Source organism: Grammomys surdaster, unplaced genomic scaffold (genome assembly GCF_004785775.1).
Source record: "Grammomys surdaster isolate TR1022 unplaced genomic scaffold, NIH_TR_1.0 534, whole genome shotgun sequence".
In the NCBI taxonomy this organism is placed as follows: Eukaryota; Metazoa; Chordata; class Mammalia; order Rodentia; family Muridae; genus Grammomys; species Grammomys surdaster.
Genome location: NW_021604953.1, coordinates 11,127 through 25,952, shown reverse-complemented (window position 1 = coordinate 25,952; position 14,826 = coordinate 11,127). Strand labels below are relative to the sequence as shown.

The 14,826-nt window shown below is 35.0% G+C and overlaps 1 protein-coding gene across 1 annotated transcript; it reads left to right on the top strand.

Moving 5' to 3' along the window:
* The first annotated feature begins 498 nt into the window (after window positions 1–498).
* Window positions 499–7,069, top strand: LOC114633146 (prolactin-3B1-like). Its single transcript, XM_028781759.1, has 5 exons — window positions 499–585; window positions 1,627–1,784; window positions 3,536–3,643; window positions 5,509–5,688; window positions 6,738–7,069. The coding sequence occupies exons 1-5, from the start codon at window positions 552–554 to the stop codon at window positions 6,924–6,926; spliced, it is 669 nt and encodes a 222-aa protein (XP_028637592.1). The 5' UTR covers window positions 499–551; the 3' UTR covers window positions 6,927–7,069.
* Window positions 7,070–14,826: the final 7,757 nt, after the last annotated feature.

Genomic DNA, 14,826 nt, shown 5'->3' with positions numbered 1-14,826 from the left:
AAACATTTAATAAAGTTTGCTGATTATAGCCAGAAATGCATCTTTTGATTAAATGCTGAGAATAATGGGATGTTGCTGTGATATGCCAGCCCAAAGCTGAAATAGAACTTATGGAGGGCTGTTGTTACCACCTGAAACATACAGGGGAATTAACAGATGACAGGAACAGGGGAGAGAATCGAGAACTTTAATCTAGAGAAAAGATTTAAGGAAATATATTTTCCTACTTACCTGGTTCTGAGTCACTATGGACCTGAGATGACCTTTGTGATCGCCCATCTTATTTGAACCCTGGACACTCTTGCAAACTGCAAAACAATTCATACAGAAACAGGACTGTGACAAGAGTAAGAAATATTTTTATACTTCCTACAGGGATATAATCTCGGAACCTTTACATGACTAAACACATACTTCCCTCTGCCTGGTGACCTGCATGACCTTGGAGGGAATCTGTTAGTATATATGGGAGGCGAAGAGCTGAGGGAAGGCAGCACTCAGGGAGCAGCAGCCTTCTCGTGTTGTCAGGACTTCGAGAGAACTCCTCAGAGATGCAGCTGTCTTTGACTCAACCATTTTCCTTCTGTAAGTAGTTCTGCAGCCACACTCTGCTTCATCACTATGCTTTCTCATGATGATGGTTTGGATAGAACGCAGTCTTTGTTGTTTTGGGTGCTGTAGTATTTGGAGAACTGTTGTTTTCCAGGACTAACCAAGCTATAAATCCACGTTTAAATGAGAATTAGAACATTGTCAGGAGATGCTGAATCAGCTCTGAGATCATTGGTTTCCTAGGGACATCTACATCGTCTGAGGAAAGTTGCAAATGCAAAGTCCATAGACATTTTGCATTTCCTTACTGTTTTAATTTTTTTTCTTTGACATAAGGTCAAAAAATGGACCCGGTTACAGGTTTCAAATTCACATTCTGTTATAACTTTCTTCTACAACATTGAATAGAACAAGACACAAGACAACAAAACATGATCTTGTTGCTGAAGTTGAGAAACTGAATTTCATTGAGAACATAGGATTCAATGGTTTGTTTGTGTTAGTCACAGAAAGAAGCAGTAGCATTATAGGGTGTGAGAGCTTAGATCATTCTTTGCTCACATAATTCTACTTGAGGAAGAGTTAGGTTCTGGAACCTTAGGGTAGACAATTTCAATACCTTTGTGACTACCAATTTAGTATGTGGAATAAATGGCAAAAAGAAAAGGCCTAATGTAATGAGTCACCTCAAGTTTCAAATGGCATTTGCAAGAAATATCAACTAATGAGCTAATTAAAATTTATTTAATGAAGTGATGAATGAGCATAAATTTTCAATTCTTTAAAGAACACAGAGATTGGCTTGAGGATTCTATCTCATTATTAATCTCAGCTAAAAATGTGTACAAACCTGGGAAGCTGTACAAAGGCAAACCCAAGCTGAGGGAATCCTCCTACTTCTTAATCTGTGTGTGAGAGAAATAACCCTACTCACCTATGCATTCTCTTTGGGCAAAGTGAATTCAGATTCCACTTGTACAGTATCAACTATGGTATCACAAAAACTATGGAAAGACAGTGTATCCTCCACAGTATCACTTAAATAGGTCATTTCAATGTCATTTCTCTTTATAGATGGAGCACTCCTTTTGCTGACAGTGTCAAACTTGCTTCTTTGGGAGCAGGTGACTTCCTTACCAAATTGTGGTGTGCCCACTGGAAGCCTATACCAACGTGTGGTTCAGTTGTCACATTACAACCATGATCTTGCTTCAAAAGTGTTCATCGAATTTGTAAGTATCTATCTATCTATCTATCTATCTATCTATCTATCATCTATTTTTTATTATTTTTGTCTCTCATATATTATATTATGACCTCAGTTACCCTTTCTTCCTCCAAATTCCACCTTCTCCATCATCCCACCATCATCACCACCTATTCCTTTTGGATTCATTCCTCCTCGATTTCCCTTCAGAAAATGTCAGCCTTTCAGGGATATTAAACAAACATGGCATATCAAGTTCTAATAAGTTTAGGCATCTCCACTCATATTAAAGCTGAAGAAGGCATCCCAGTAGTAATACAAGGCTCCTGAAGCAGGCAAAAGTGTCAGAAACAGTCTTTGTTCCCTCTGTTAGAAATCTCACCAAAACAAACAAACACCCAACAAAAAACAGAACAAAACAACAACAACAACAAAAATACCAAGCTACTCAACTATAACATATATACAAAGGACCTAGGTTAGAGCCCTGAAGGCTCCTTGATTGTCATTTCAGTCTCAGTGAGCTCCTGTGAGTCCATGTTTGTGGATTTGGTGGATTTTCTTGTGGTATCTTTGACCTGATTTCAGTTTCAAATGAGCAATCACAAAACCCTACCCATCAAACAGAATCCATCATGAGACAAATTTCAAATGAGATGATTTTAAAAGTTAAAAACCAATATTTTAACATGGAACAATGGTAAAGGGAAGTATAGTGAAGAATGAGACATGTAAAGCAACTAGTAAATGTTCAATTTTTATTAAAGAACTTTTTAAACAATTTTTTTGATATGGTGTACAAAAAACTTCAATTGGGTGCACTATGAAATTCTCTTTTATAAAGTGGTCCTACCTATGTGGACATTTTTACTCAGTGTTCTGCAGATTTGTGTTTTATAGGAGTTGCCTTATGATGTTTTGTATGATTATAGTAAAATTAAACTAGAAAACCATGTGAGGAGAAAATCTACTCAAACACACCAAAGATGAGGGTTGAATTACTGTTTTTAATTTTCTAGGAAGTACGATATAATTTAAATTTGCAGTGGATATATAGCCTCCTAGCCAATCTCACTCTAGTGTTGATTTCATTCCATATCCTATACTCATGATCCTTCAACTGTACAGGACTTCATACACTTCTGGAATTTTACTGATTACAAGTATTAAAAATATGCTCTTTAAATAATAACTTACTTCACCTACTACAACCTTTGATTGACTAATATATAAATATTAAATAATACTTTTTAAATTCTTCCCTTATCCATTGGTAAATATTGCCTTAGAATAAATACACCTAGATTTTTATGATTGCATTTAATGTAGGATTATGGAACTGAGAGTAATTATTTAATTCTACAATGCTTAGTTAAAGAAAAAGATAATTGTGTGCCAGAAGGACCAGCTATTTTTAACTATGAAAATGTATGCATTATTTTATAGCATTCACCTCAAACCTAAAATCAGTGATGCTTAAACCATTAGTTTTTAGACTATGTTTATTTTGGTGCTTCATATCTAAACAATATCATTGACAAAGGACAAAACAATAATAAAATAGTAAAGGAAGGAAGAGGATTGAAAATTTAAAATTTTGATTGCTTATACAATGGGTAGAATGTGTAGGTAGGTAATCTTTAGTTCATTCTTGTTTTAATTCTATATACTTATCATTTGTTAAAATAATTTAAATTTATAAAATTCAGTTCTAGTGTGGCCATAAATGTAGTTACTCAATAGTTGTTTCTAAGAAATTAAACTTTTCTATTTCAGGACATGAAGTATGGTAGGACAGGCTTGATGTATAACCTGATGTTAACCCCCTGCCACACTGCCGCAATTCCTGCTCCAGAAAACCGTGAGCAAGTCCACCAGACAAAAGTAAGTTTCCCTCCTGGTCTTTAGAAAACAAGCAAACAAAAAACAAAATAAAGCAAACAAACAAAGAACCAAACAACCTGAATTAATATGCAGCATACTTGTGAAGTGTATGATTACTGGGGCCATAGAAAGTGAGCTCATCTCAGATACAAGAAAAGTGAAGAGGTAGTGATAGACAATCATGTTTTATGGTTGATAATTTCATTCTAAGACAAATGCTTGTTTCATATACTAGCAGGTTAACAAACTGAGCATTCAGAGCATTGTGTTTTAATATCACATTTCCTGTGGAATTAATCATTAATATATTCTGAGAAACTTTAATATGACTTGGACATTCCTGGATTATTTTACAATTATTTATTCATAGAAGAGTTGCAAATACACTAAATTCTCATCTGGAGACATATTACTTATTGATCAATGATTCTTCACTTTTAATTTGAAACTGGGCCCTACTTTTCTTTCATTATTTATGAAGATCTCCATAGCTACTCAGCATCCTCTTACATCTCAAGTGAAAAAAAATTCCTCAACATGCATTATATTCCTCTTGATAATGATGAGGATTGCACATCTCCACATTGCTAAAGTGTAACTGCTTCATACTTTATACCAGCTGAATATGATTAACACAAACCTTCTTATGTGTGCAGTTCTTATGTATGTAATTTACTTCCCCTCAATATGCATAACTAATAACAGAAACCTACATACAAACTATTCTCCTGAATAAAGTCTGAGTAGGTTAATGACAGTAGAAGGAAAAGAGGTGGAGGAAGAGTGAGAATTTACTCATATCCAGAATTCTCGGGCAGTAGTCCATTAACACTGACTCATTTAATCCTCAAAAAGTTATCTAATACATGGCATTATTAGGGCCATAAGGAACTGATTCTACAAAAGGCTACATAGAGATTGAATCACATTAATCCTAAATAGAATAAGAATCTGAGATTCATCCACTTCAATCTTTTAATCCTAAACCTTAGGCTTCAAAGATTCAGGCAATGGATTTTGCTCTCACCATTTGGCCTACATTTCTCTTTTACATGCTTTATGGGTTTCCTATAAAATGTCCATGAGATTCTGTCAGCATTTCATTTTTATTTCATTACCAGGATTGTAGCTAACAGACATGGAAGCAAAAACTGTGAATCAGATACAGAATTCGTGTACCTTTTAGGGAATGAACACATACTTAAAAATCAAAATTCCATGTTGAGGTTAATAGCAGCACTCAACCATTGTTCTCTAGTACCTGACCAAACAATGGAGTTCTCTGCTGAAGGAAAGGGGAGAAAGTCACGTATACTGAAGCCATTAACATTCTGAATGTCTTCCTTTCTTCATTTTACTTCTATTTTAATATTCTACAATGACATACAGAGAACACGTACATACGTGAATGAGAAGTTCATTAGTATGAAAATGATTTGTGCCACAGACTCTCTGACAGTATCTACATCTATTTTTATCTTAATAGATTCCCATAGATACCTACAGTGCTCAGTCAATGCCTACAGTTCTTGGTTTCTCATGGACAAGTGAAACACTCAAGTAAAACAATCTCAGCTGGACTACAAACAGTAGACTATACAGTAAAAACAAAACTTGATCAGTTTTACATACACCAGGAAGTCATTGTTAATGAAAATAAATTTTTTTGAGCAAATTGTAATTCTGTGACAGAATATTATCATTTCTATGTTGAACATCATATACTAAAAAAAATTCTCTAGATTTTTAGTCATAACCAATCTATGCTGGAGCACAAACCTTCATTCAGCCACCACATGTATTAGCCCCTGCTGCATTTCCCTTATATTAATTAATTAATTAATTAATTAATCTTATTTGTTTAGTCAGAAGACCTTCTGAAAGTTTCCATCAGTATTTTACAAGCCTGGGAAGAGCCTCTGAAGCACATGGTGGCAGCAGTGGCTACTCTTCCACATGTAACTGATACTCTGCTGTCAAGAACAAAGGAGTTGGAGGAAAGAACTCAAGGGCTTCTGGAGGGACTGAGGACCATAATCTACAGGGTAAGCCTACATGTGTGTGTGTGTGTGTGTGTGTGTGTGTGTGTATTATATAATTATGTCACAGCCTTGCCAGTAAGGAGTTGGTATTTATAAATACAACCTAGTTCAGGATCTTTACTAAGAATCACACACATTGGACCTCTCAATACAAAGTAGATGTTTCTCATCCTAACTCAGAAAGTAGCCTCATCCTAACTCAGAAAGTAGCCTCAATAGGTGAAATGGATATTCCTAACTAACACAGAATATCTGATAACAGTCTTAGAACTCCTAAACTTTAACACCTTTAGTATATGTTTGATACATTAAAAGATTTGAAAGAATATGGAGAACTGGTTAGGTTTAAATATAGAATAATAAGACAGTGTTGTCCCTAAAACCAGAATATGAATGATCGTTAGGAATATGCTGAGAAAATCCTACTCCTTTTTACTGTCCTTTGACCAAATATACAAATACTGATCAAACATTTTCTTTTTCTCCATCACTCCAATATTAGTATACCTCATCTAAGACCAAAGACACATCAGAAAACATGTGTTCTTGTATTATATTTACTTTTAGAGGACTAATGCTTTCATAATACCTTGAGCCATATGAATGTCAAACCTGTTGTGTACTAACAAACTTTCTAACAATCACAATTCAATGTTTATCACATTTAGAGAATGACGCTAATAAAGTTGACTTAGTGTAGAAATATCTTCCTTGCAAGCAAGGAATTTTATCTCAGAATCTATATAAAAATAAAGAGATCTAGTGAATATTCCTTACTGTCCAAACATTAGGAAGGCAACGTGACAGATATCACAGACATGTCTTTGGTGAATGAGAGAATCTGCCTTAAGTGAATAGAAATCGAGAAAGATAAAAGTCAGCAGTGGAATTTTAAACAATGTTGACCTTTGATCTCCTAATGCACACACATACTTTCCTGCACATGTACTGTCAGTGCATATACATACTTATATACTCATTAAAGAATGTAATGTGTTCAAGTAATACCAATAAAATAAATAATCCTTTTGTTTGTTTGTTTGTTTGTTTAGGTTCACCCTGGAGCTATGGCAAGTGACTATAGTTTCTGGTCTGAGTGGTCAGATTTGCAATCACCTGATGAATCCACTAAGAACAGTGCTCTTAGAACCCTGTATCGCTGTATCCGCAGGGATACACATAAAGTTGACAATTATCTCAAGGTCTTGAAGTGCCGCAATGTTCACAACAACAACTGCTGAGCATCCATCCCTGTCCTCTGTCTCTGAGAAGGTCCTTCATGATCTTGACTTCAAGGCACCAATGAATCTCTATGTCTTTGGTGCCTTTCTTCATTTACCTTTTATCTTACTCAAAAATAAATTGATTCTTTGCAATTACTAAATTCAAAGTGAAGATTTGTCAATGTTTCATGGGTACATAATATAGAATTTAATAATGGTTTCATGACATTCATATCAAACATTCTCCACAAATACATGTAGTTTGCAAAAGTCAAATGAGTATTGGTATTGGTCACAATGAGTGAAAATGGCTGAACATATTAGAATCTAAGCAAGAAATTTCTAGTAATCAGTGGGTCCATTCTGCCAGGAAGGTAGAAGTCTGGGTATAAGTTAAGAAAGCAAACCACAGGTGATGAACACTTTCTAAAAGTCACTTGACAGACAACATGATTGTTATACAATTGAACTCTCCTTAAACACAGTAAACATATGTACACATGCACACAGACACACACACACACACACACACTTGCAGCATCAAAACTTTTGCTTTCATCCCATCGAGCATTTTCATATTCTCTCCTCTGTTTAAAATTCATGGTCACATTTTTATTAATTTGTATCATATGAACATATATACTATATGCATATAAATACAGATAATACTAAATATAATCTACTTAGTCTGTATAATGTTATTTGTTACTGGTATGTATGTTTTCAACATTGAACATTTGGTATTAAACAGTGAATTGGTTTGCATTTACTTGGGGATCAATATTTATCTGAACGCCAACATTTATTAGTTGCCTGTAGATCTTACTGTAGACTTGGTGTCTTCTAAAACACTTGGCAAGCTGTTAAGATACATGCATGAATTTATGCAGTGGTGGCACATGCCTTTAATCCCAGCACTTGGGAGGCAGAGGCAGGCAGATTTCCAAGCTCGAGCCAGCCTAGTCTACTGAATGAATTCCAGGACACCCAGAGATACACAGAGAAACCTTGTCTCGAAAAACAAAATGAAACAAACAAACAAAAAAAGATACATGCATGAAGCATGAAGCAGCTATGAATTTTTCTAATGACTTTTCAATCTTAAGCCTCTATATTGGCATTTTAGACAGATTCTATATATTTCATGGCTCTAAATTAGTATTGGTCTAACACTAACTCATCTCATATTCTAGCTTTTTGACACCCTACTCTCATGGTACAGTTATTAATGTCATATATCAGGGAATACAAATTCCATTTGTTTTTTTGAAGTTTATGTCTTTCCTCTCTTTTAAATATCAGTGCTTGTGCCCTTTCAGGTCTCATTAGATAAGGCTAAGTGACAAACTTGTATTATTACATATGTGATAAATAAAGTGACTAAGGCTCCACTTAAATTCTTCAGACAATCAAGTGTTTCTGTTGTGGGCAGACTATTATACCCCAAGCACAACCAATGTCCATACATAAAGAGACAGTCCTTTATCAGGGGCTTTGCCCTGGTGAGTGTCTGTTCTCTCCTCTTCAGTGCCCACACTTTGGATATTTTGATTAGTTTCTGCTGCAGTAAACACTAGTTCATACTTACTAATGCAGGAACATCATACTGCAGGTCTCTAAAGCAGTAGGATGGCAGCAGTATTGGATCATTGCTGACCTCTTCCTTGACTTGCTAAATATTTTTCTTTGCCGCCATTATAATACATCCAAAAAGGACTAGAAAGTCAAATAAATGAGTTTGCATTCACCAACAAAATGCATACTTTTCATCCATTTTTTTACTTTCAAAATTATTTTCTCTATTTATAATAATCTGAGAGAAAAATTGTTCTCTACCTCTTTCAATAATACTCACATAAATGAAAATAACTAATATTGAAATTATTCAACCTGAAGAGAAGGTAGTGTTTGAAGGTAGCTCAACTAGTTTACTGCCCCTGAACAAAAATTTTAAAAAATATTTGTGCAATATAAAGTAAAAGTGTGGTAGAAAGGAATGAGAAATAGAAAAACAAATGAATCAGTAATTGACATGGTATGAAAGTTAAAACTTGAATTTACCTCTGTGTGTGTGTGTGTGTGTGTGTGTGTGTGTGTGTGTGTGTGTGTGTGCGTGTATATGTGTGTGTGTATTTAGGTGAATTTAGCAAGTGGTCATGCATTCGTATTGTATTGGAGACTAGAAGTTGATGACTGATATCTTCCTCTAACCAACTTCTATACTAACGGATTTCATTTGACAGTTCATGAGTACACATTATATGCTCTAAACATTTTTATTCCTCACTATAATATCCCTATCCCCTCTCTGACTTTTCTCCTTTCTCTAGCTGTGAGCCCTCTTTACTCTCTTGTATTGCATTTATTATCATTTCAAAGTCGATATAAATTTTACTCTCTAATGGAAACCCACTCTCACCAATCACTTTCCATACTTACTTTCCAGAAACAGACACAATAAATTCAGGCAGAAATTACTTTTATCTAAATGTGCATGTACTTTGTATTCCGATGTTTTACTGTCATTTTACCAGAAATCATAAAAATAGTGTAAAATGAGCAAAATATAAACAAAATGATATAGTCAAATGATTCCAGTCAAATATGTAATATGCTAAAACAGCAGAATTTATATTGACCAGCATTAACAAGTTGCAATTGATGCATCTTCTTTAACACCTTTTTTGTAGACAATTTAAAATAAGAAAACAAGCAATCCATTTATTTATAGCACCAGCCTCAATCACTGATCCCTTTAAGTTTCTCCCACTACAGATTTTTCCTTTCCATAATTGGATCTGAAAAGTGCTAATAGAACCATATGACGAGTGCTTGAAATTAAGCCAGTGGTATTATTGCATAGTCATTGGAAATTTAAAACAGAGGAAGATGGTACACTGAATAAGGACTTGTGTGTTCATTTATAGACCAAAGTCTGTCTGTTTCTTTCTTTCTGTCATTCCTTTCTTTACCTATCCATCTTTTACATAGTCCCTTAGCTTGTCACTAATTAGAACTTTTAGAACCTCCCTTCTAAAATAATATTTCTTATAAAAGACTGCTGAAATTGGAAAGCATTTTAAGTTCCCCAAAATGATGTATCATTAGAAAAAGACACTGTAGACAATAGATATGCTTTGTATAAGAGAAAATCAGCAACAATCACAAGTAAATTGGACTCTAGAGACATGAAGACAAAAGAAAACAATAAAATGAATTAGAAAGTAATGTATAAACAAATGACATGATAAAGTATTTTAAGAAATAGTTTCTATTTGTCTGACTCATCATGGGAAGGAAAGAAATATGAGCCAAATCAGGACTGGTTTCTACACTGAATGCAAGGCATGTTTTTCATGGAGAAGCTCAGTTAACACAACTCTGTAAAAACATACTTGTGAGGGTTTCAATATGGCTAAACAGGTAAAGATGTTTGCTTCTTATTATGACAAACTGAATATGATCCCTGGGGCCTTCATATTAGAAAGAGAGGCCTTACTTTTTCATGTTGTTGTCTGACCTCTGCAAGAATGAGTGTATACACATATACATACTTGTATACACGTAGAGAGACATGCAATCACATACAGTTGTGAATGTTGTGAGACAGACTTTTTATGTTGAGACACATATCTACTCTCCCTTGAATGAAAGCCAAAGCAATGCAGATACCATTAGAAGGCAAGGAAAAGTACAGATACCACTAAAGTTCAACTTAGTGAATGAATTAGTTTTCTTGGTGTTATTCATATGAATTCTGTTGTTGGGTTAATTAAAGGTCCAGAAATGACTGCAAGAGGCTTGACTAAAGGGAGAATGATATTTTATGGGAAAATAGTCATGGCTGTGGTGGAGGTGTCTCAGAGGCTTTCCATGCCAGCAGGTCCTACAAACAGGAAAAAGTCTAAGGTTCCAGAGGCTTACAGCTTTGGCAGTGGCAGGCCCCAATGACATGAGAAGTCCTTGGTTCCAAAAGGGTTTATTTTCATGGCGGATGGTAGATGGATCTGGATGTACCCCCTGGAAACTCAGGGGAGACCTGAGTTAAATAGGGAGGGAGAAAGGGGGACGATCTGGGGAGGCATGCTTAATTTGCTCTGCCCTCTGACCTTCATTAGGGCCTGAGGCCTGTAGTCACACCCTCTCTCTGTGTACTTTGAGAGGGGTTGTAATGGCCTACGTGACTGAACAATGTAGGTCTATGGAGACGAGACTGCGTGTCAGGACTCTGGGTTCTGGGGATGTGGCCGAACACTTGTCATTTCTCCTTTGGAGTCTTGGGGTTCCAGGCCAATGCCCAGCAATGAACCAAGATACCCTCACGTAGTCCCACAATATTCTGCAGTCTAACTTCTCATTAACTCTTAAGAAGAGAGCAATCTCATAGTTGCTCAGTATTGTTGATTTTACAAAACAACTTTGTGTTAATTTTTTCATATTTCATGAATCATTTACACATAATGAAGAGTCCCACCTCCCCTGAGAATATTGTGTTGATTTACCTTCATATAAACATCCCACTGGAAAGTATTATGTTGTTTCTCTTTATTGGATATTCTATATCCAATGATATTTCCCTCAGAGGACTCATCTACACAACACTCTACCCACCTTCTCTCTCACCATGGGTACTCATCTTTGGAGGAGATAATGTGCTATTTGACAATGTCTTATAACTTCAATGAGGATATTGAATCCTTAAATCCTTATATCTTTTATTTATACATGTTTACAGAGCATGACTGGAGTTTTGTATATATATATATATCAGAGCCCCTAACAGCCATAATAATAAATATACATCATTCAAATGTATTTGACTGCAGCAATAACCTAATCTTATAAATAAAAATGTTGATAAGTACCTTAGCCTCCATATCATTCTTATTTACTAAGGCAATAGCAATTTTTTTTCTTTACCTAGGCCTATGAATATTCTCTTCACAGGTTTCATCTAAACTCCCAATAACAACTGTGAATTTCCACCTGTGGAGCTATCACTGAAACTACTAAGAAATCTGATTTTAAGTTTTATTTATTTTATTTTGCATGTATGAGTTTTGGCTTGCATGAATCACAAATATATCTGTGAACCGCATGTGTGCTTAATGCCTGTGGAGGTCAGAAGATGGTATTGGGTCCTGGAACTGTAGTTAGGCATGGCTGTAAGCCACCATTTTGTTGCTGAGAAAGGATACTGGACCTCTTGCAAGAACAAATGTACTTTGCCACTGAGCCATCTCTCTTCAAATCCACATTCTCCCCGACAACACTCCTTCCTGTACCACTGGTGTTTGAGAACTTTGTAAAAGAGGAGGCAGGAACATTTTAGGAGCCAGTGACAATTGCAGACACCAAAGAAATAAGAATTTTAGGACAGAACAAGAATGACAAACATACTAATTAACAGAGACACACATGACATCATGCACAGGTATAAGCCAGATGGGCTCCTGAAACTCCCAGGACTAAGAGGGAAAGTGGACACAAGACCTCATTTCTAATTTATGAACTATTTTCATATTGATAACTGCTCTCAAAAGAAAATTATTCTTCTCCAATGGAGTTTAATTGAACTTACAAACTACACTCGAGGCAGGTGACATGCCCAGCCGAATATAGGTAAGACAAAATGAACTTAATGATGTAGGTGGAAGATTTTTAATCTCTTAATGCTATATTTAGCCTTTTTTCCTTTCATTTTCTATTTATTGTCTAACATTAGAAAGAAAGAAATGTTATGTATTTGTGTGAGTAGGGATATGAGGAGGACCTGGGAAGACTTAGGGGAGGAAAACAGACATCAGAACACATAAAAATCTATCTTTAATAAAAATAACATTATTTTTTTAAAAAAATATTATTTTATTCTTAACTCATTGTACCACATTTTTGTTTGCCACTTCCATTATGAAGCTTGCAGAGTCCACAAATAAGTAGGAATCTAAGTGATAATTCTTCCCGACAATCTGGTAGAATATTCTAGTGATATAAGTGTTAGACCACAAGGAGGAAAAACTTTGTGCATTGCCTTGAAATTATTTCTTCAAGTAGTGTAACCAAAGTATAGAATAGGATCTAAGGATCCTATAGAATCTTAAGGAATAGGATCTTTACATCCAGTTCAAGGAGACAACTAGCAAAAATGGCAATAGTCTTTTATTGTTTTGGAGAATCAAGGGCAGTGGTTGTCAGTTTGTGGTTTGAGACCCTTGAGGGCTTTGAACCACCTTTTCACAGGGGTTGCATATCAGTTATCCTGTATTTCAGATATGTACATTACAATTCAAAACAGTTCATAGAAGTGATGAAGTAGCAACAAAAACAATTTTATTGTTGAGGGTGACTTCAACAAGAGGAACTGTATTAAAGGGTCATAGCATAAGGAAGGTTGAGATTACTGTACTTCAGAGAAAATATTTTATTTTACAATGCCTAGTTAAAGAAAATAAATTACTGAGTGGCAACAGGACCAGCTATTTATAACTATTGACATGCATGAATTATGGTTTAGTATTCACTGCAAATCTAGAAAAAGTGATGCTTAAACCCTCAGTGTTTTGAGAGTATGTATGTTTTATAGTGCTTTGTTTCTAAACAATATCATGGAAGGGCAGGAAACAGAATAGTAAAGAAGGGAAGAGTTTTGGAAAGTAGAAAATTAGATTGATTATCCGACAGCAAGAAAAATTAGACAGTGTTCCCTTAATTTTTCCTTTTGAATTTCTATCATATCATCTGCAAAAAAATTATACCTATGAAATGCATGGCTAATATAGTGATATATCTTTTAATTCAATATATCACCCCAAGAAATCAAATCTTTTTAATCCTTGCAGCTTTTGAAGTATGGTATGATCACTGTGACACAAACTCTGAAAAAGCACCTGCCACACTGCCTCCATGTCTATTCCAGAAAGCAGTGAGCAAGTCTGTCCGGCAAAAGTTGGTTTACCTCCTTGTTTTTACAAAGACAACAGAAGTAATACACAAGCTAGTTGTTATGGGAATACAGTGGTGTGTTAATCTCAGATACAAGGGAAGGAAATCACACAGACAGAGACAGTCATATCATACAGCTGATAATTTACACTCTAATACAAAGGTTTGATCACATGATAGCAAGGTCGTAAGTTGTCAAAGGAGAACACTGTGTTTTACCAGGATACTTTGTTGGCAGCACTCTTAATACTACCTGAAATTTTTTATTCTGAATTGGATACTCTTGTTTGACTATACTACGCATGTGACTGTAATACCTTGTCTTATATGTCAATAGAAAATGGCTGAAAGTAGAGCTCTTCTCTCTCCCAGATCTTGTCCCTAATGATAACTTGTACTATGATGAGAACTGTATAACTCATCATTTATAATGTAAAATTCCTGTTATCTGTTCTGTGTCTTTCAGAAACAATCTGAATATGATTCATATAAAACTTATATGTGTGCATCAAATATATACATATATATGCATACATATATAAATTATATATATATGATTTAGTTCTTCATGTTTATTACTAGAACCTGTAATCTGCACACAAACTATTATCCTGAATGAAGGGTGATTATAATAATGACAAATGAAGAAGCTGTGTAGGAAGAGGTGAACATTTGCTCAAATATATTTATCTAGAATTGTCACAAAATAGTTCATTGGTATCAATTCATTTAATCCTTAAAGTTGTGTAATATATGGTATCACAAGAACCATAAGGGACTGAGGCTTCAAAAGGTTTTATAGAGATTGTATCACATGAATCCTAAATAGAATATGAATCTGAGATTTATTCACCTCAAGTCCTCAACTTAATCTCTTGGCAGAAAAGATGGAGTAGATTTTGCTATGACCACGTGGCCTGTTTTATTCTACACATGCTTTACAATTTCCTGTAAAATGTCCTGTAAATGATATTTC